The 21,281-nt window shown below is 39.3% G+C and overlaps 1 protein-coding gene across 1 annotated transcript in view; it reads right to left on the reverse strand.

Moving 5' to 3' along the window:
- Positions 1-2,486: 2,486 nt before the first annotated feature.
- IRF4 (interferon regulatory factor 4) overlaps positions 2,487-21,281 on the reverse strand; it is a 21,760-nt gene continuing 2,965 nt past the window's right edge. The window contains exons 2-8 of the mRNA XM_018564340.1: positions 14,071-14,257; positions 12,813-12,904; positions 9,627-9,768; positions 5,227-5,331; positions 4,279-4,632; positions 3,234-3,346; positions 2,487-2,630 (exon numbers count right to left, since the gene is read on the reverse strand). Of these exons, the coding sequence (XP_018419842.1) occupies positions 2,487-2,630; positions 3,234-3,346; positions 4,279-4,632; positions 5,227-5,331; positions 9,627-9,768; positions 12,813-12,904; positions 14,071-14,257 (1,137 nt within the window). The remainder of the gene's footprint in view (positions 2,631-3,233; positions 3,347-4,278; positions 4,633-5,226; positions 5,332-9,626; positions 9,769-12,812; positions 12,905-14,070; positions 14,258-21,281) is intronic.

The raw sequence follows: 21,281 nt of genomic DNA on the forward strand, positions 1-21,281 counted from the left end.
AAGGTGGCTCATGCTATTATCTACATCTCCTATTTATTTATTTATTTCCTACATTATGGACAATCCATCAAGGTGACAAGGTTTAAAAAAAAAAAAGAAAATTATACAGGCGAGAGAAAGATGTTAAAGGGTAAAACCATTCTATTATCTGGGCTCCACATTAAATATAAGGAAGTGCCCCAGGAAATTAAAGTAGGTACTAGAAAGAGATTCTATTTACAGACAAGACAGACCTCTAAAAGACATCACAGACTTCTACATCTGAGATTACAGCCAGGTCACATTGGAGATTCCAGTACTGGCAACACCTCACCAGTGACAGAAGCAGCTACAGTATATACAACTGCCAATTTCTCTAATGGAAGTTGTTCCCTCTCTGGCTGACACTCCATGATGACTTCAATTTTAGAAGATAATGTAACAGAGACCTTCTAGAATTACTAATTACAGTATAGGCAGCAGAGATCTGGTTACTAACAAAAGCAGAGGTAGAGACACTAAACAAGTGGGAATGCGGAAGGAATAAAAGGTTTTAAGGAGTATTAAAGGGATGGAGAATGGAAAAAGTAGGAAATCTACAATTGCTATGAATGTCCAACTATAGCAGTAGACATAGAAGGCCATGAATGTTATGAAATCTGAGGCCAGGGCCCTTTAGGATGGTTTGTAAGAAGACACAGAGGAAGTCTCCATGAGATATAAGAAGTTTCAGGATGGGCCGTTAATAACAAATATTATGTATTATTATAGCAAAAGGCTTTATGTACTATAACACTGTTTTATTGAACAATTGTAATACTATGTAAAATATTAATACTTATCATTTACAGAAAGCATTTGAGTCTGTTTTCTTTGACTAAATACCATCTAAAACTTAAACTTGTCATCCCTTTTTCTTGATTTTAATGATCTGTTTGCAGCTTCACCAGTGCAATGGGTTGAGTGATTGACACAGGAAAATGCAGGTGGACAACCCTGAAGTTTTAGAGCATTCATTGAATTCTAGACCAGAATTTATCAACCTTTTTTGAGTCATTGCACCTTTAAAAGTATGCAATCATGAGGCAAATCTTGAAGCATTCCAGTCTATAATGTAAAGAACGACGTGTGGTCCCCCACCTCAACCAAGACCAAACCCTAGACAGGTGGTCTGGTATGGATTTTAGGGGGGCCCCAGGCAAAACAACAAAATAAGAGAGGATGTGAAGTTTCCTCTTTCACATCAGAGATCCCCCCCCCCTTTCGCATTAGAAGTCCCCCTTCATATTAGGATCCCTCTTCACATCAGAGACCACCTTTCCACATCACAAAACCTGGTTTAGAAAGGCTATTCTACATACACAACAGGACAGCTATGGAACATACCATAGCAAGCAATATTATTCATTATTTAAGACACAATAGACTCTGCCCAAAGCTCTTTAATGTAAACTGCAATACATTTGGGGAATTTAGGTGATTTAGGAATTTAGGTAATCCAAATAGCCAACTATTAAGGGTTTTATGTATGGTCGGGCTTAAGCCAATACCATAAGGACACAACATGTGCTCTCAATGGTAATTTGCTGCAGTTAACTTGTCACTCCACTAACTAGATCCCAAAGGTGTGCTATCCATCTAACATGACTTGACGGTACTTAAACATATAATAGGTGTACATTTGTCAGAAGGGTTTGTAGCACTGAGCCGTTACTGAACTGTAATTAGCTACACATATATAACACACATTGCCATATCGAAATCACTAAACTGAATCATATTATTCAGGTTAGAATACAATGCTTTCCATGGCACACATTGCAGCATATAAGCAATGGCAAAGAAAAATGAAGGCATCAAAAGGAAGTGAGCACGTCAGATTTAAAAGAAACCATCGCTGATCTCCTGAAAATGATAGTTCTTTTTGGCTTCAGTACCTTGAAGACCTGGAAAAAGCATTCAGATCAGAAAAGTGAGACTGAAGACAGCACCCCTAATCTGTATAATTATTCCAGGTCAGCCATTGGATTATCATGACATCCAGTGAAATACAGATAGTGAAATACAGATGCTTAGTAGAGGTCAATAACAAATAGGCCACAAAATGTGCATTCAGCAGTGTAGCCAAGCAGGAGGTCTTCACAGTGACTAAAGATGATGTGGTAATGGAGTGCTCACTATGTGGTCACAACACTTAAAACATATAGGAACCCATTACTATGACCATTTTGCTCATGAAACAGGTTGTAACCTAGTTATTGTTCAGTTTACAACTAATTAGCATTTCACAACAAAAATATGTATATACAATATTGATCTCAGGAACCTCAGATGACCCAGAATGTTTGCTTTATAAGAACATTTGTCAGAAGGAATTACGATCAAGCGTCAGTACGTCTATTATTTATCACATCTGTCACAGCAGTTCAACAATGATAGCATTCATATTGGGCTGGCTAGTTTAGTGGTTGAGAGTATGTGTCATGCACTGTGTAGAATATAGCTCATCATTCCGGGAGAGGGACATGGCGGACTGGCCGGTGATAGTCTTCAGAGCTGCTAATAAGATCTGAATAGTCATATCCTCTCATGAAATGTCCTCCATTTTGTTCAGCAAAGCTACATAGCTGTCTTGCAAATACTGGCTCAACCTAGAAAACAAAAGCATAACGCTGTGGTTAAAGAGTAAAACAAATGAAGCTTGCTGCTAATACAGATATATGCCCCCATTATAAAATTCTTATTGTTCTACATATATGAGGATTACTTAATAAGGCAAAGTGCGCTGACTCCCAATTTTGATATATGGGGATTTAGCTGAATGTTATATACTTTTACATTATCACAGTATAGCGCAGTGCGGGTGTGCTAAATATAATCTTCTTAGTTAATATTTTACTTTGGCAGTATTGCAACATACAAATATTAACCAGAAGGTATAGTAAACCAAAGCGCGGTTGTGGGAGGAAAAAACATATGAGGATTACTTAATAAAGCCAATCATATTTTATTTCTGTTGCCAAACTGAAGAACGATAGAAAGGTATAGCACCTAAATTGAAGCCATGTCAATTCTTCTCCATAGCATGCTGATCAATAGCAAGTCTTACACAATAAAAGCATGCCAATAAAAATACCAAACACATGGTTTCATAGGAATTCATAACAACATGAGTTAAATAGATATATTAAATGTCAAGAAGGAAAACGTGACAAGCAGCCGTGAGAGGTGAGGAAAACCACAAAAGTACTTACATGAGCCGTAATTAATTTCCTTCCTCTTTGTGGATCTGGAAATTCTTCTCCAAAACACAAAACAATTTGAAATCTCGGAACTGGGCGACCATGGTGAGCAAACGCCTGCAGTTCTGGTGAATGGATAAAGTGTTGTTATAGAAAATCCGTGACAATCAAATGAACACAGCATCAATAATTGTTTTATAGATAACAGCAATGTGGGTGTATTTAAAGAAAGGTTATAGCTGCAGACTTTCCCTATTAAGGTCATAATTATAGATGAGCCTTTGTTTGATTCCTACTATTCTTACTAAGCTGTCAATGCGATTAAAGCAAAGGCACCATGCATTGGAATTCAACCATTGGCCAAAGGCTTAGTCAGTCAAAATGAAAAGTTTTGGCGAACGGCCCAGGTTCACTTTAAAGAGTTGGGGGTACAGGGAGTACTTCTTTTTCTCATAGTTGAGGAGGAGATCATCTCACAAAGGTAGCTTCTATATGGGAAACATCTAGCTAAAACCCTCTCAGTACAGGTATCAACAGAAAACTCACAGCCAAGTTCAGCTTTTCTTTTTTAGTCACATTTTGAAAATTATGAAAAATCCTGAGGCACCCTAGTCTAAAATGTCATAAGAGGGGTCCCATGCAAAACACACAAAAAGTGGGTTTACCCCTTCACATTGAAGTCTCCCCTTCGAATCAAGATCCCCCTCCCCTTTACACCAGAGTCACTCTTTGCTTTAGTAACCTCCTTTCACATCAGAAGCCCCATTTTCATATCAGAGTCCCCCCCCCTTCACATCAGAGTTCCCCCTTTACATCAGGAGCCCCCTTCACATCACAGTCATCACAGTCACAACATTTTGAGGCATCCCTGAGGAGGGCAAGAGGCACACCTGGGTGCCATGGTACTCTGGTTAAGAAAGGCTGCCCTAGTTCACCCTGAGGGACTCATGCAATACACATTTTTGTTATATCTTTGAAATGCTGTCAATGCATGGACAAAAGAAAAACAAAATCCTGTATTTACAAACATCTACACATTTTAAACTTTTTAAAATACCTGTTAAAAACTGTTGCGTATCAAACAATTTGCAGGGCAAGTCCCGTTCTAGCTTATTTGGCCGTTCAGTGTACATAGACAATGGGCCCTCCCAATATATTCTGCTCTGGCACAGTCTCTTGGCATAAATTCCATCGTGGGCCATCCACAGGATGACACCACGCTCCAAGTGACTCAGAAGCTTCTCAATGTTTTTCCTCAGGCTGTTATCTTCCGGGAAAGGAAATAGGACTTGATCCAAGCGACTTGTTTCAAAGCACTGGCCATGTGCGATTCTACAGCCTTCTGGGTTCGATGTAATTCGCTCATCAACCAGGGTGTCACGATAATATAAGCTGATGTGAAGGCGGCAGTCTAGGTAAGAAATATACAATAGATAAAGCATAGCTTGTAAAAACGCAGTACAAAATAAAGAGATGTAGCTGCTTAGTGAGTGCATTGGTGACCTTGAACCATGCTGCTTTATAATCTTAATATACTTTTAATGTTGATCATGTTGATTAAACACAGTAGGGGGAGATGTTCTATGGCCAAAACAGCATTTATCCTGTCTCTTCCTTATAGGTCACTGCCACATAGCTTGTTTTATTTTTTTGGCCCACAGCTCATTGTTTTATCTCCCTATATACTATAGTTTCAATTCACAAAGCTTTAACACAAGGATAGAGATCTTTCATTGAACTCAGCTGAAATAATTGTCAATGTTTTGAACATAAATATTCTTATTCTGGGGTGTTAACTTTGAGAAAGGAGACTTGTTTCTTTTATCTAGCAAATATTAAGGTGGCCATATGCTTTGTAAATACATCCAGCACTGGACTGGGGTCACTTCCTCATAGATAAAAAAAAAAAAAAACACAAACAGTTCAACCTCTTTATGTCAGCTAATTCTGGTCAAAGCAGGGGTGTTTAAAAAAAAGATTACATCACATAGGTCAGGTCACTCACCTGATGCAATAGCCTCTCCTGACCGAATACTTGGTTCTATTGGAAGTCCCGGGGTTTGTGACTCTGTTGGCGGACATGCATAAAAAGATCCCGTAACTTGATAACCTACTTTAAAAAAAAAGTGTTGACAATACTTATTTATAGTATTTCACTCTTATGTTTAGCACAAATTTACATAGAGGAATTAAAAAAGGAAACCAATACCCATTGCTTGGTGCTGAGTCTAAAGAGCACATGATTCTCAGGCTTCAGTGTTGTGGTTTACATAGGAAATCTTTGTATATATTTCAGTGCTTTGACCAGAGGTTTTTGAAGCTTAGATGCCCAGACCAAGTTTAGCACTCTCAAAATGTGTCAGTGAACTTGACAATAACTCTGTGACTAATTTGTCTGTTTGATAGCAGGTCTGAGAACTGGGAACACACACAGCTGTACGTTCCTAGTTCTCTGCTGTAAGGTTCATTAGTATTTTAACAGCAAGGGCCATTTTACATTTGGACTTAAAAATGTCAGTCTCCAATGAGTTAATATGCTCATTTTAATTATTTTTGACACAGTGTTAATGTACAAGCCCAAAGTTTTGTTTTTCATTTTGATTAAAGTAGGGATTGCTTGAAACCCCAGTTAGTTTTATTGAATTTTACTTCATGTCCTGTCCTGTAGACACAGCAAGAAGTAAGAGGAAATCTCTTCAAAGTGATGGAAAATGCCGACTTTTGTTGACTATGTCCTCTTTGCAAGATTTCACCTCTTTTCTCGTTTCTGTGCCAGTGGCAACTCAAAATATTTTGATTTTCTCCTCACTTTCATTCCCTGTGACAATGGTCACCAGGACACATAGAGAGGGTGAATCTCCCCAACAATGAGAGGCAGCAATAAATACCTGACAAGGGCCCTAACCTCTCATCACTCTATCCAAAAGTAAGAAAAATTAAAGTTGTGCCCAGTGGCGTCACAAATGGGGTGATCTGGTGACACCATCAGAGGGGTGACTGACGGTCATTTTGGTGTCACCCCCTCTGAAAAGTAGGGGACATGGTCATGGCTGAGAGCCCGACAGCTGCACGAGAGAGGAGGGGACCTGGTGGTGTGCCTTATCCCACCGGATGAATGTCCCCTCCTCTCTTGGTGATAGACACCAGCAGTTAAGTGTGCATGATGTCATTAAGCGGGTGTGAGTGATGACTTCACGCGCATGCACAATGATGTCCCAGTGGGTGACACCTGATGTCCGCTCTGGCTGACAGCCCGCCTGGAGACGCCTCTGGTTTTGCCATTAGATACACTCTAATATCACCAGTACTAGTATTTTTGACTCACGTTGTTGCAGCTAACTTTAGTTGTTAAAAAGGAACAGATAGTCATTTCATTTCTCATTTTAAATCCATACGACCAGGCTGATATTAAGTTGATTCACAGGCATTACTAATACCATTTATTCTTTATTTTGGTTGAAAACAATATACTTGTAAACATTTTCCATCCCTCTTAGGTAATTTAGTAACTCACTGATTATGTAGAAGGACACACAGGGAATATGATTTTCTATAGAACAGGCCTATTGGGAGTTTGTCACAGGATGCCACACCAAATATATACACACTGCTATCACCTGCTCAAGGCAAAAGGCTCAGACTGACAAGTGTCAAATCCTGTTCACACTAATTGGTTGGCATGAGTCAGGTTAAAGCCCAACTCCTGGGACAAGACAAAAAAAAGGTGGACTCCCCCCACTCGTTAAGTCTAGGTATGCAGGGATAAGGAGTAATATGTAGCTTTATCCTCGCTCCAACAGGCTGCCTTTATCCGTGCAACCGGTCCACCATAGTCTCCTCTCTAAGACGCTCCCAGCCATGGTCACACACTCGCATCGTCTATGTACAATGCAGGGTTAATAGCCCTGCATGAAACATGATGACATTGAGGGACTGCCTACAGCCCAGAGCGCCAGGGAGAAGAGCAGAGTGACGGAACCTGGCAGAGCAGGGGGTAAAGTAAGTAATATCTCCTCTTTTTATACCCCCTAGACCTAAAAAACATTAGCCTTGTGGTGCGGGGGAGAGGGTTTTTTTGTCTTCTGTCTGGAGTTGAGCTTTAGGTCTGGAATAGGGCAAGATACTGAAGTGGAGGGGGTATTTATAAATATAGGAATCTCTGTTAGTGTTGCTGTTACCACAGAACTGCTGTGCACATACGCATTAAAAAAACATAAAAAAGAAGGTATAACCATGCCACCCTGCTGGAGCATCTGGGGATTGAAATGTCCTGCTAAAGATTGTCCTGCAGAGCTAGTCGCTGCCAGTGGACATTGCAAGGGGGGTTCCTGTCTAAATGCTCCAGAGGATACATGTCCTGCTCTATAGTCTGAAGAGTACAGAGTGCTGGTTCCGGCTTATACAGATTTGGCCAGCTAACAAACATTTTGATCCGTTCTGGTATTTGTTAGGGGTTGTTTATTACTAGTATTATTGATGATACAATTTTTCATCACATTAATACCCTATAATGAATTATTTTCATACTCACATGTATGTGTCTGATAAAAGTAAGCATTAATAGACTAATTAATAAAAAGTCTGTAAATTAAAATTTTTACCCTAAACTTATTTTTTACCTTAAACATTAACACACAGCCTGTGGCGAAGAAACAGATAACCGACCAACAGTTAACCACATCTACTGATTTCCAGGCAGTTAAGTTTCTATTTTATTCAGTTCAGTGATTTCTCTTATGAACTCCAGTGAAGTCATACAAAATGTCAACTTAGCTTATCACAATCTTTTTGATCTAGTTCTACTCCAAGTACAAAATGCTACTGATTTCTAGAAAGTTATACTGAGGTCATCAAACCGTTTTGGATAGAGTAGAGAAGGGTTAGACGCCCCCTGTCAGACCTGTTGAACAATGTTACTGGCACTGAAAGTGAGGAAAAACCTAAAATTTTGAGTTGTCACTGGCACAGGTACAGTATAGAGGGGAAAACCTCAGATGGGAGCAGTTGTTCCGATGACATGATTATTTTGGAGAGATCTAGCTCAATTTTTGCTGTGTCTTGAGACTGAAAGTGAAGAAAACTCTCCCCAATGGGCCACAGACAGCAAAAAAAAAAAAAGCTTTTCAGGAGTTTTAACCATTCCCTACTATACCCAAAAAAGGATTGTAAGATTTAGTATACTAGCCTATTATAGCTTTACCCTATTAAACTAAACCTATTGTGTAAATGAAGATGACACAGTGAACCACTCACAGAAAAAAGGGCACCACATCAAGGCTGAAGGTTCCTTTAAGTTATGTGTCCCCCTCTTTGTGAGGCCATTGAACCCTGGTAAATTTCCTACAAATATGGATTTTTTGGAAGTTGTTTTTTCATATGCATAGGTATACCCTCACTGTCCATGTGACTGACAAAAGGACACACTGACATTCTATCAGTTGGATAGAGGCAGGGCTCTCTTCTTTCCCCATACACCACAAGTTGGGGATTTGTGGCAAAATAGCACTGTTAGGAGGGGTGCATGGAGACCTCTAGCCCCTCACCATAACCACTTTCTTGGGTGTGATTCAATGTAGTGTCTTTAAATAGATTATCTATATAGGTTTCCTTCAAAGAATAAGTGCACTTTTAGACTGCACAGGCCCGGCCTAGAGAGAGAGGACTTGCAGATGTCAGATCAAGGTAAATATATATACTATATATTCTAATACATGCAGATTAAGGGGTTTTTTTTAAACGTTAATACTGATAAGATTATTTACTTTAAACAGATCACATTTTATATATCCAAATACAACTGTAAATGACATTAGTTTTTCCCAAACACACATCTCCTTTTGTTGGACAACAGTTAATTATGTGTCTACTTAATTAAAGACAAATTTATTTTTGGACAGGATTGGATTGTTTTGAAAAAAACAACAGAGGAAAAAACCCGTAGCCTGCACCCTGAAAAGAACAAATGACCATTGGCTGATAACATTTGAATTGGCTGGTAAAGTTACAATCATTCTTAATGTATACTCCACCTAACTATAGGCCAAACCTACTGAACTTAATATGTAAGATGGAGGCTTTTCATGGCTATGACGTCTAAGAGATGAGCTCTATTAGGACCAAAACTGCTCAGGGCACTTTCTAACCAGATATTATAGCGTATAATCTATATAATAATATATAAATATAATCTATTGCATTTTTTCTGTCTAGCACAAATAGTTTAACAAAATTCTAGTTACAGTCAAATCATGCACGTTACCTAAAACATTTTTTTTTTTCAAAATGTAACTACACAAAAGGAAACAGTAACATCAAGTGAACTGTAACTAACAGGCTGTTTTGCTTGAGTTACCTTTCTCTAATCAACACAAGCAAAGAAGAAAGAAGTTGAAGCAAGGTACATACTGTTATCACAGGAAGTGTTTTGCCATAAGTGACTACGTGCAGCAAAAGGGACACTTGCACATTGGTAAGGAAGATCAGGATGTGGTTGTTCTGGTGCGTAGTCCCTCCAGCTCCGCTCGTGAGACATCATAAAGTGTGGCACCTGTCAAAGAGGAAGATGCAGCTTCTATTATTCTGTTCAGATCACATTAGAGAATAAGAACAGTTTTATTATGACTGCTGTAAATAATGTCATGCTGTATACAATGTCACTGTGCTGCCTGGGTTTACTTCACCTTATGCAACAGGACCTAACCAATAGCATGAATAGGTTCATGTGAACAGCACTTCAGAGAATGAGGAGCAGCATTTTTCAAGGGGAAGTATTTCACAGATAAGGTATTCTCTGCATCTGAGTTGGTAAGTTTTTTGGCAGAGGACTTGCTTGTTTTCCAATACATATTCTCCTGGGGCAGTATAAGGTGGGTATACTGCAGAAGGGGATTAGTTTAGCATCAGGTGTTACTTTAGGGAGTTACGTTATTAAGAAAATAGTGCATGCAAGATTTTTGATCTATTCTGGTGCGTTCAAATGAATGCCAATAAGCAATGCATGTTGAAGCATGATGACGTAATGTGCATTAATTGGATTAAAAAGATTGTCACAATAGGGCATGGGGAGAAACTGCCATGAAGGGCATTTACCAATGCAAAATATGTTTTAAAATACCATGCAGAGGGGCTTTGTATTAATGCAACTTCAAGGACAACCTGTGAAAACCCCAATCTTTTAAATGATATATTTGGGAGATGCCTTTAAGCTGTTTTTGGTATTTCGGAAAAGTGTGATTCTCACAGACAGCATCAGCAACACCGTATTCTGGCATAACATATTTTGGATGTGTAATTGGTTATAAAACTTTAACTTCTAGCTTGGCCTAAATACAACAGTAACATCCCAATCTGATTCATTATAACTTAAAAAAGTATAGGATTTTTGTGATCAACTTAAAATCCTTTTCTTGGAGGCCACAGAGTGTCATATGATTCAGAGACAAGTAGTAGGCCAAGGTATCTTGGCCGTGTTTGTGGGAGGAGTTGCGGCGGCTCTCCTCCCCTTAAGAAGGGTGACAGGGAGCTCCTCGTGACGTCACAGCGAGGTCGCGTCTGACCCTCCCGCCCTTCCCCAGGTTCTATCATTTCACTAGAGCGTGCCCCCTTCCCCTTATTTGGCACGCTGACCACAAAATCATGGCACACATCAGGTTGGTATCAGTAGGGGTCATGAACACTTCGGAAGCCTAAGTAACTCTGACCACAATTGAGTTATATTACCTTCTACAGGAGGATTTAAACACTGCCAAATGAAAACCACTGACCAGCCTGGTAAAAATCCCAAGGAGTGACATGTGAACACACAAAGGGAGCCACAAGAGACACCCTATAAAAAGGTCTTAATCAAAGAATAGGAGGCTAGATTTATTTGGAACGAGACTGCACGCATTAAGATTTGGTACTCAAGGTGTATGTTCACTGATAGGAGACTCATACAAGAAATAAGACAAGAGACATCCACTAACCGACCTATACAGTAGGGCAGGGCTGCTGGCATGGCATGAGGCATGGTAGGAGTGGGAGAGGTTATACTAGGCTGGTTACTGTTTTTTTTATTTGCCAGTGTTCATATTCTCCTGTAGGCAGCAGTATAACCCAATTATCTCTGAATCCTGTGTCTCCAAATGAAGAAAGAAAAAGATGATTTAAATAGTTTTGACTCCAACACCTGATTTTTTTTTTCCCAGTGGTATAGGTCTGAGTTGAATGGTGTAGAAGCCACAACATATCCAAAAGCTATGGGAAAGTTTACTCTTATGTAAGAAATAAAGCTAAAGCCCTCAATTTTGAACAAATGAATCAGTGTCACAGTTTGGTATAGCTTTTCACCTTGTTTTTATGCAATACCACACTTCATTGTCTTGAAAGTTATCATAATTCCAAAACACAAAAGCACTTCAAAACCATAACCTCACGTTTCCCAACCCCTCTCATGTCCCCAGTTTTTCACAAAACATCCAAAATAGTCAGGTATGTGTTTCATAGAAATTGGCTAGTGTCAGGACAGTAACACTTGAATAAGCAGCAAACAGAATGTGCTCTGCTGTGTGGGCCTTTTTTTTTAGCATATCTGCTGCCAACAGCACTGTTGTGGTATGCAGCCATTTCTTCGGTGCATCAGCCGTAGTAACAGTACCGGTCATTTAGGTACCACATGCATAAGGAAACACATGGCTCTGCACCACAGAGTTTGGTGGGAGCAGAACCTCAGTGAGACAAGCTGGCAGCAAAAGGCACACTCTCTTCGTCCTCCTCAAGGGTGCATGGCAGCAATATTTGTTGGGCCTGCTAATGTGCCCTATTCCTCTTCCTCCTCAAGGGTACATAGCAGCAATGTTTTAATTTGGCCAAGTTCCTTAAGCTAAAACCCCTCCAATAAATTCTAGGTGCCAGCAAGGAATAGGAAATATGCCCTTTCAAAAGCACACTTTCAGCCTGTTATGACCGTAGACAGTGCATGTGGAGAGGCACTGAGCAGCAGTAAAATTTAAAAATACTTCCCTCCCCCACCCCCAAATTCCACAAGATACACAGCATTTTGCCACCTAAAGGACATTCAGCATAGGTTTTACATCAAATGTAAGCTACCAGTGCCTTCAAGCCCTATACTAAACTGTGTCATTATTAGTAGCTCTCCATATGCTTTCCCTAAGCATATTGTCACTATGGCTGCTGGGAACCCTGCCTTTTTTATAGTGGGGCTTTGGAACATACCCAAGCCCCCATTACTGCCAATTTTAATGCCCTGTCTGCAAAGTGCAAACCCGAATCTCCTGCCTATTCAAAAGTCTTTTCATTTATCTGAAATCATTGCTTGTATTATGTATTGTACCACCACAATATTACTGCACAAATGCATAATTCCTTTTGTAATGGCCGAAAGACAGGTACATTCAGAGTTTTGCACATATTTCACTAATTTTCATATATAAGGCCTACATGAAACGCAGATATGATCCACATTTTATTTCAGCTCACCGGCCTGTTTTAAACATTGCAACACACTACATTTCATAACAAAGCTGTACATGCTCTTAACCAGTAACTTTAAATCACAAAATCTATTATTCATTTTTATTTGCATGCAAATACCTGAGAATGAGGCTGAAGAGATGTGTAAGCTTGTGGTACAGCGAATGGATGATTTACTAATGGAGTGTCTTCTGAGCCAAGCTGCTTTAGTCCTATAATTAAAAAAAGACAAATATATAAGCAATGCAACAGAACAGAACTTAACTTTTCAGTATTATTATTATTATTATTATTATTATTATACAGGATTTTTATAGCGCCAACAGTTTGTGCAGCGCTTTACAATATAAGGAAGAGATTACAATCACAATACAATTCAAGACAAGATGGTAAGGAGGGCCCTGCCCGTGAGAGCTTACAATCTAAAACAATCTAAAAGTATTAGTTTAATTATATATTATATTACACAGATCTAAAGTTTAAACATTAAAGGAGAACTATGAGGTGAGTGCTTTTCACTCACCTCATAGTTCTAGCTGACCTGTAACAATGAGACTGTCACAGGTCGGCTCAGTAGATCGGAAGTGAGCGAACACATACCCCCACCCCGCTCCGATCCACCAGCGCTGACTGGCGGAACAGGCGGGGGCGGGTACAGCTGGACTTTAATAACATCTTTTAGAACACACTCTGATCATTGTGTCTTTCTTGGTGTTGTCTATAGGTTTTCTTTTAACAGTTATTGCTATATTAGGGATAGACTACTAACAATGGAAGAAAGAACATTAACTGGCTATGCTGGGAGAAAATTATAGAAAATGTTCAACACCTTAAAAATCCCATTTGTGTGTTGTGTTGCAGAGAGCTAAGGAGATAGAAGGGCTATTTGACTATGCTGGGAGAACTGTAAAGACAGTGAATTTCCTCTGAACATTTGAAGTGGAATCCTGATGGTGTACCATGTGTGTAGCTACATTGCTGAAGAATCCTGGTTTCATAGTTTATTCATGGTAATATAATAAGGCGTCTATTTTAAGAACTAATATATATCTGACAGCTCCTTGCTGTGGAGTGCAAGGAGCTTGTTGAAGGGTCTGGAGCCATTGACCTAATTGTTTCAAGTTCAGTTCTATCCCAATAAAATATTCTGCTAACTGAAGGTTGTGTTAATGTTTTAAAATGATTTCTTTGTGCTAAAGACAAGAACATAACATAGATACTTAAGATAGAACTGATGTTTGGACTTTTCTAACTTCTTCAATGGTTTGTATACAAGTTTGTATACAGGTCATTGCTTATGAGCAGATAACCTTTCCTTTTTATCAGTTTTCCATGAGAACAAATCAATTGGTAACATGTAGGGGGAAGAATATCCTACCTTTCTTTGCGCCTTCTGGGATGATTTTGTACACCTTATATGGATCTGATATATCCAGTTGACTTCTTTCCACTAATTCTTCAAAGTCATTACTCTTATTTAAAGCACATCGTAGCCTCGTCTTCCATGTAGGAGGATCTGGTTTGTCAAGACCTTCCCGAAATTTGCCTTTAAAAAGTGCCCAGGCCTGTAAAATGTGATAAATACATACTTCAATCAAAAAGAAGGATTGCAATACCAACAGATCATTCTGTAGGAGCCAAAACAGCCAAATCAGAGAGTCCAATGCAATCATCAAATACTTTATGTATTATAACATTTTCCCACCATAGCCCTCTCTGTGGACACAGTTACATGGTTACTGAACATTGCACTATTTTAAATAAGATCCAGAGTTCCTAAAAACGCCAGTGGGCTAGAGATACTGGTGAACATGCCCCCACACACATTTTACCTATACAATTTACTATTACTGTATAAAGAGAAGTAGAAAAAAAAATTAGAAAAGAGGCGTTGACCCCTACAACAGTCCACGCTTACGCTAAGAAAGGTGGTGCAGCAGCTGTTACATAAAAGCACATAAAATATATGAAAAGTATTCTCAACAGCGCCACCGCTACTTTAGACATGGTGCTGTGATGTGATGAAATGTTTGGAGAGATGTGGCGAAAGTATTGGAGAGCCAGTAGCAATGCAACACCGCTGGTATAATTGCACTATTCTGGCAAATATTATAGTTCATATAATCTAGTACTGAAGCTTACTTGTGCAACATGGAAGTTTTGCTGCCACATGCAAAATGGATTGAAATCTAGCTCGTTAGCTAGGCATGGCCTGTGGCTCACATTTCATGTATTTGGTGTAACATTACAATTTCTATTGCTCATTTGCTCCTTACCATCTTGTCTTGAATTGTATTGTAATTTGTATGTAATTTGTATTGTATTGTAATTGTCATGCATTCCTTATATTGTAAAGCGCTGCGCAAATTGTTGGCACTATATAAATCCTGTATAATAATAATAATAATACACCTAGGACCAAACTGCTAGGAGAGTACTCCCACAGTTTGCCCTGCTCTCTTTGGTGTACTGACAGAGCAGGCAAACTGCCTCAGCTTCTGCATCTCTGGCTTTGGCCTGCCTTGTCTATGATGTCTGATCTTGTTAGTGTGCTAAGCTGGCCATACACTTCATGAACCAGCCAAAATTCGCACAGTGGGTGCCGCTGTTGACTGGCAAAATTTTTAAACGAACGGTGCTCCCAGTGGCTGCTGTCAGAATACAAAGGAAACTGCGAGGGAAGAATGAAAAAAGTAAAACAGTGTATAGCCAGCTTTACTAAAGCAAGATAGACTGGGGTAGAAGTGGGGCAGCACAAGACAGTAGACTTAAGGAGTGGGCAGGAAGTATCAATACCTAACATGGGGAAGAATCTATCATTTATCAAATGCAAACAATTGTGCATAATACATAATAAATCCTGTATAATAATAATAATAATACACCTAGGACCAAACTGCTAGGAGAGTACTCCCACAGTTTGCCCTGCTCTCTTTGGTGTACTGACAGAGCAGGCAAACTGCCTCAGCTTCTGCATCTCTGGCTTTGGCCTGCCTTGTCTATGATGTCTGATCTTGTTAGTGTGCTAAGCTGGCCATACACTTCATGAACCAGCCAAAATTCGCACAGTGGGTGCCGCTGTTGACTGGCAAAATTTTTAAACGAACGGTGCTCCCAGTGGCTGCTGTCAGAATACAAAGGAAACTGCGAGGGAAGAATGAAAAAAGTAAAACAGTGTATAGCCAGCTTTACTAAAGCAAGATAGACTGGGGTAGAAGTGGGGCAGCACAAGACAGTAGACTTAAGGAGTGGGCAGGAAGTATCAATACCTAACATGGGGAAGAATCTATCATTTATCAAATGCAAACAATTGTGCATAATACATGGCGCTGAATCTAGGATCTATAATCACTATATATCTATATATAACTGACTCTAAATATGGCATGGGTAACATGGTCCTGCATCTGTCATGTATAGATTGGGCTGGAGATTAAAGGGTAGGGTTTATGGAACTAGGGTTTATGGAACTAGGGTTTATGTGACTATAGGCATTTAAGATATAAATTTGACTCTGACTGATGTCACAGCTATATATAACGTATCCATCCATGCTAACTTGCTATGTTATACAGGCTGTAAATACAGCTTTATATTCAACCCATGTGTAACATACGTAAAAAGAAAAAAAAAAAACTCTCTTTGTAACATAAGTCTGGAGCGAATCCTGACGTGTGTCACAGAAGCACTTTTTTTCCTGCCTTTGATTTCTTAAATGTTAAGCATGGTGTATTTTTCAGTAAAGGTGGGTTTCTATTGGAAAACACTGAGCACACAGGAAGTGACTACCACATTACAGTTTCTCCTGCATCAGATAATTGAGCTGCCTATTCCAATGTAAAGCCTCAACATCGTAGTACTTAGAATTAGAAAAACAGACAGCCCTCTGCTGGTAAATGACTCACTGAAAAGTTCTCTTTACCAGGACAGTACATAGTAAGTCAGAAGATGTGGGAGGTGGAAAGAAATCGACTTATTTTCCTATTTTCATTTACAATAACAAAATACTGGGTATTTAAACGTACTGATTTGTCAGTTTTAACATGTTACCATAAACCTTGTATTTATACAGAGAATCATATTACGCTGCTCAAGTAGTTTTACATTTAAACCTTGTGCCTCAAAACTACCATTGCCTCTCATATATCATCTTTATTTACTATTATTTTACACTACTATTTTAAAACAGCATTCTAATTCCAATCACTATTATAGATCAATTATATGATCAATAAATAGTGTATGTCGTTTTTGTATATGCATGGTTTTGCAGCAGCCCTTTCATCTGTACCATTGTCATTGTTGCACTTGATGCAATTACAGGAAGACAGGGGTAGCCAAACCTCAGCCCTCTAGCTGTGGTGAAACTATGCATCCCATCATGCATTTGCCTCTTGGAGTCATGCCTGTGGCTGTCTTGCAATGCCTCATGGGATTGGTAGGTTCACCTCAGCTGAGGGGGACAAAGATGGGCTGCCCCTGCTCTAAGACAATAATGCACTTATGTATTAGTACTACTTCATTATACATTTTGTGGCTGATGTATAAACGTTCCACCCAGCATATAGCTTGATGAATGCCATTTGCACAGAATTCCAGCTGTTCACGCGGCATTCCTATGCTCCTGGGTTCCATATAGTGCCAGGAATTCTGTGTATCATCATTTTATTAGAATTCCTGACAAATGTTTTTTCCAGCTGTTTGTGTCCCACTGGGAAGATTCAGCTTCCCTTTTTGTCCAGGTGACCATTGTCACTGAGCCAGAAACCAATGGGAAATCCTAAATTTTACAGTTGTCACCCAACCAAGAGGTATTTGCTGTACGTTACCTGCATGTTATGTTGCATGTTAAGATGTATTGCAGTAAGACAGAACATTAATTATCATTTGGCTGCCAGCGCACTACAACAGACCTAATTATGAACCTGCATCTTTTTTTTTAGCCCACCACAGTACACAAATGGCTCATATTTGTACGTTTTGGTACATTGGAGATGTGCACTGAGATGCCATTCAAAATGAAAATGTGGGCAATGCAAATAAGTAAACCTGGCTTAAAGCTGACTTGTACCTCTTTTCACTAAAAAAATGACATAAACATGCAGCCCTGCAAGCTGATATTAAATCATCTTACATTCATTAGTTAAACATTTCTTGCTTCTACCTACAATTACTCTTTTTTTCCTGGTTGAGTAAGGCACTGGTGATGTAGCCCTGGCCTCACAGATGCATTCTGGGAAGGCTTCATCACCAGTGACTTCCAGGGAAATCTAATCTGCAAGCTGAAAAATCAAAAACGAGATCTCGGGGGAAAGGCATTTTTTCCCCATAGACAATACGCACTGTCACATGTTCCTGGATGTAGACCCAGAGTTCTGGGAAGTAAAGGAGGTGGAGTCATCTGCCCATAGTAAAAATGGCCACTGTGAGAAGAATGGGTAGGAAAATAAAAATAAGGTATGCAAAAAATAAAATGCCTCCAATTATCTAAGTGTTTGTAGATTGTCATTACTGAACATTTCTAAAAGTGTATTTGTTGTCATTTTTAGCTATATATGTACTTTGAGTAACAAAACAGTGAATGATTATGCATAAGCTTGCAAATGTATTCCTTTAATCTTTTCTTATTAAATCAACCCCTGGGGCTTCCATTCCTAATATCTTCTTCTGAAAATACTAGTTGCCTAGCTATCATGCTGAGTAAGTGGCTATAGTTTTTTTTATCAGTCACTGACCTGCAAAAAATAAGTATGCAAATCAGGAAATCTGACTTCACTATGACCTTTTCAATCGGCATAGGTTGTCTAGATCAGTGTCTCAGAATACCGATGCCACAGACAGCCAGGCAACTAGAATTTTCAGAAGGGAGTCAGCGTTAAGGAATTTGCGTGTTCTGTCCATACAGGTTTTCTCTAACTAAGACAGGTTCGTAAAAAATTCCAGGAGCCAGGTCGCCAATGCTTCTGAAAAATTACAGCTGGCGCCTAACTTTTAAAGTTTTCTCTAGTTGTTAATGGAGCTGACTTCACCCCTGGACCAAGGCTTGTTTCTCTACCCCTGGACTAAGGCTTGTATCTCCAGAAAGGGATATCTGGACTAAGGCTTGTATCCCCACCCCTGGACTAAGGCTTGCATTTCCACCTCTGGATTAAGGCTTATATCCCCACTCCTGGACTAGGGCAGTATCTCAACCCCTGGACAAAGGTTTGTATCTCTACCCTTGGACTAAGGCTTGTATCTCCACCTGTAGACTAAGGTTTGTATCTCCACCCCTGGACTAAGGCATGTATCTCCACTCCTGGACTAAGACTTGTATCTCCACCTCTGGAAAAAGGCTTGTATGTGATACCATGTCTGGAGCAGACTTTGATTTTCTGTTCTAAGTACTCTTGGAAGTCATGGATAAAAGGGTCCAGAGATGTGTCAGTGGTCGCTGTTCCAAACACAGGATACCCCAGTGTAGAGCAGAAAAGAATATCAGTGAGCACTGATGTCTGAGACTACCAGGCTGTCTTTGTAGTATCTCTATAGTGGGCATTGTACACTGCTGCTAATACTATGCAGAAGGACTCAGACTACACTGGACACAGTGCCAGTCACTGTTTAGTACAGGTCCTTAAAACACTAAACTTGAAGAAGTAACAACTGTATTTGTATTATATATTTTATTATAAAGCCATGCTCTTCTAAATACACAATTTGGTTAAATAAAGCAGTGCACTTTCTAACACTTTGAATGGTCGAAGTGAGATATTTCTTAAGATTAGTGCACATAGATTCACTCTCACTTGTTTCCATATATATTTAGAAAGACGACTACACAGTTTGCACCACAAACCACAAATTCACATAAAACAGATCCATTCAAAGCCACAGGCAGTAAAGTACAAGACTGGAGAATATGAATGGACTCATTCACCAGCCAGTCAGATGTACACTTAAATGTCTTTTATAAGACATGGTAAATATTGTTATTGCATTGTTCCGGACATCAACAACCATTGTGATTCAGAGTCTTACTCTCCTTAATTTGCAAGGACAATAGAGGCCTTAGGGTTATGATTTACTCAGGGTTAGGAGTCAGATATGTGGGAACATCTGAGATGAGGTGGTTGTATACTTTATGTAATCAGCTTACCTGTTCCTTTAAACCAAATCTATACCTCTCCTTCTTAGTAAAGATGAATGGGATCACTATTCCGGTCTGTACACCTCAGTACACTCTTATTTTCCCTTAGATCGTTATATTTTCTCTTATAATCTTCATCAGACTTTAAAAGCTGCCTGTATATTGTCCGTTTATATCTCCACTTTACCCATCCAATGGTTTTCATTGATCCCGACAGCACTTTATGCTAATGCATTTGGCTTCTTTTAGTACATCTACTCTAATACTTATTCCTTAACGCTGAGTGTATTTTGTAAAAATGGATACTGTGACTGATTCGCTGGATGTACATGTACTACATGTATAGTTTTTTTCTCTTGTGCAGCCTGTGAGCTAACCAAGAGAAAACAACTTGAATCCACCATCCCTGCTAAACTGCTTGGATCAAGAAAATTTCCCTGCTGCCTACTGTATTCTGACAAACAGTACCTGTGGCTTTCCGAATACACAAACAATGACTGTAGTTGATTGGCTCCAGTCACTGATCAACCAACAGTTTTTCTCCCGAAAAACTTATACTCACAGTTAGAATTTCATCAAATTCACAGTAATTGGCCCAAATTCTACCAAAGTTAAAACTTTGCAACACCCCTGAGGCATGCATGTTTGTGCACATCAAAAGACTTTGTACATTTTTTTTATACTCCCCTTGATGTCTGATAGACAAAGATATATAGAGAAATGTTTGATTGTCTGATAATTAAGTTGCAGGAGTGATTTTATAAATATTTGGTGGTTTCAAATGATGACTACCGCAACTCATGGAGTATGTGAAATAGCAAACAGCCTGCAAACAGTAGCAGTAGTTGGATTCTTTCTCTTACATTATCACTCATAAAAAACAATTAGTTGCAAATGCTATCATTAATTTAAGACTGGAATTGTCTTTTTCTTGGATTTGCACAGCGTGGCAATGGATTTACATTATCTGTGCATTTGGGGAGTCTTTAGATGCTAGGAGGGAAGGAATATTGGTGACAGTTTGCAATGACCTTATCTGGACAGTTTCAGCATTTTAGTTTGCATTGATCTTTATCTGGGTTGATATATACTGTTCAGGACTTATTCTGACAGGGGCACACGCATTGCTGTCAGAATACAGTAGTCAGCAGGGGTTATTCTCCTATCCATGCTGTTAACACGTATGGGGGAATCAAGAAGTTTCTTTTGCTCTACCTCCAGGATTGAATGAAATAAAACGCACAGTGTATGGCCAGGTTTATTTTGGGGTTTCTTCGAGGGAGGTGTTACACTGCCTGAACGTTTATAATAAAATAATTTGACTTAATAAAAAGATATCCCTGTAAGTTCATCACAAGTCTCCATTTAGTCTTTTATGCATATGGCATTTTGTCTTAGGAGAGGATGGCACCGCACTAACTGCTTTAGGAAAGTAACAGAGTCAGTGTAGGGGATATATA

This window comes from Nanorana parkeri, unplaced genomic scaffold (genome assembly GCF_000935625.1).
Source record: "Nanorana parkeri isolate BGI_ZX_2015 unplaced genomic scaffold, ASM93562v1 scaffold746, whole genome shotgun sequence".
Classification (NCBI taxonomy): domain Eukaryota; kingdom Metazoa; phylum Chordata; class Amphibia; order Anura; family Dicroglossidae; genus Nanorana; species Nanorana parkeri.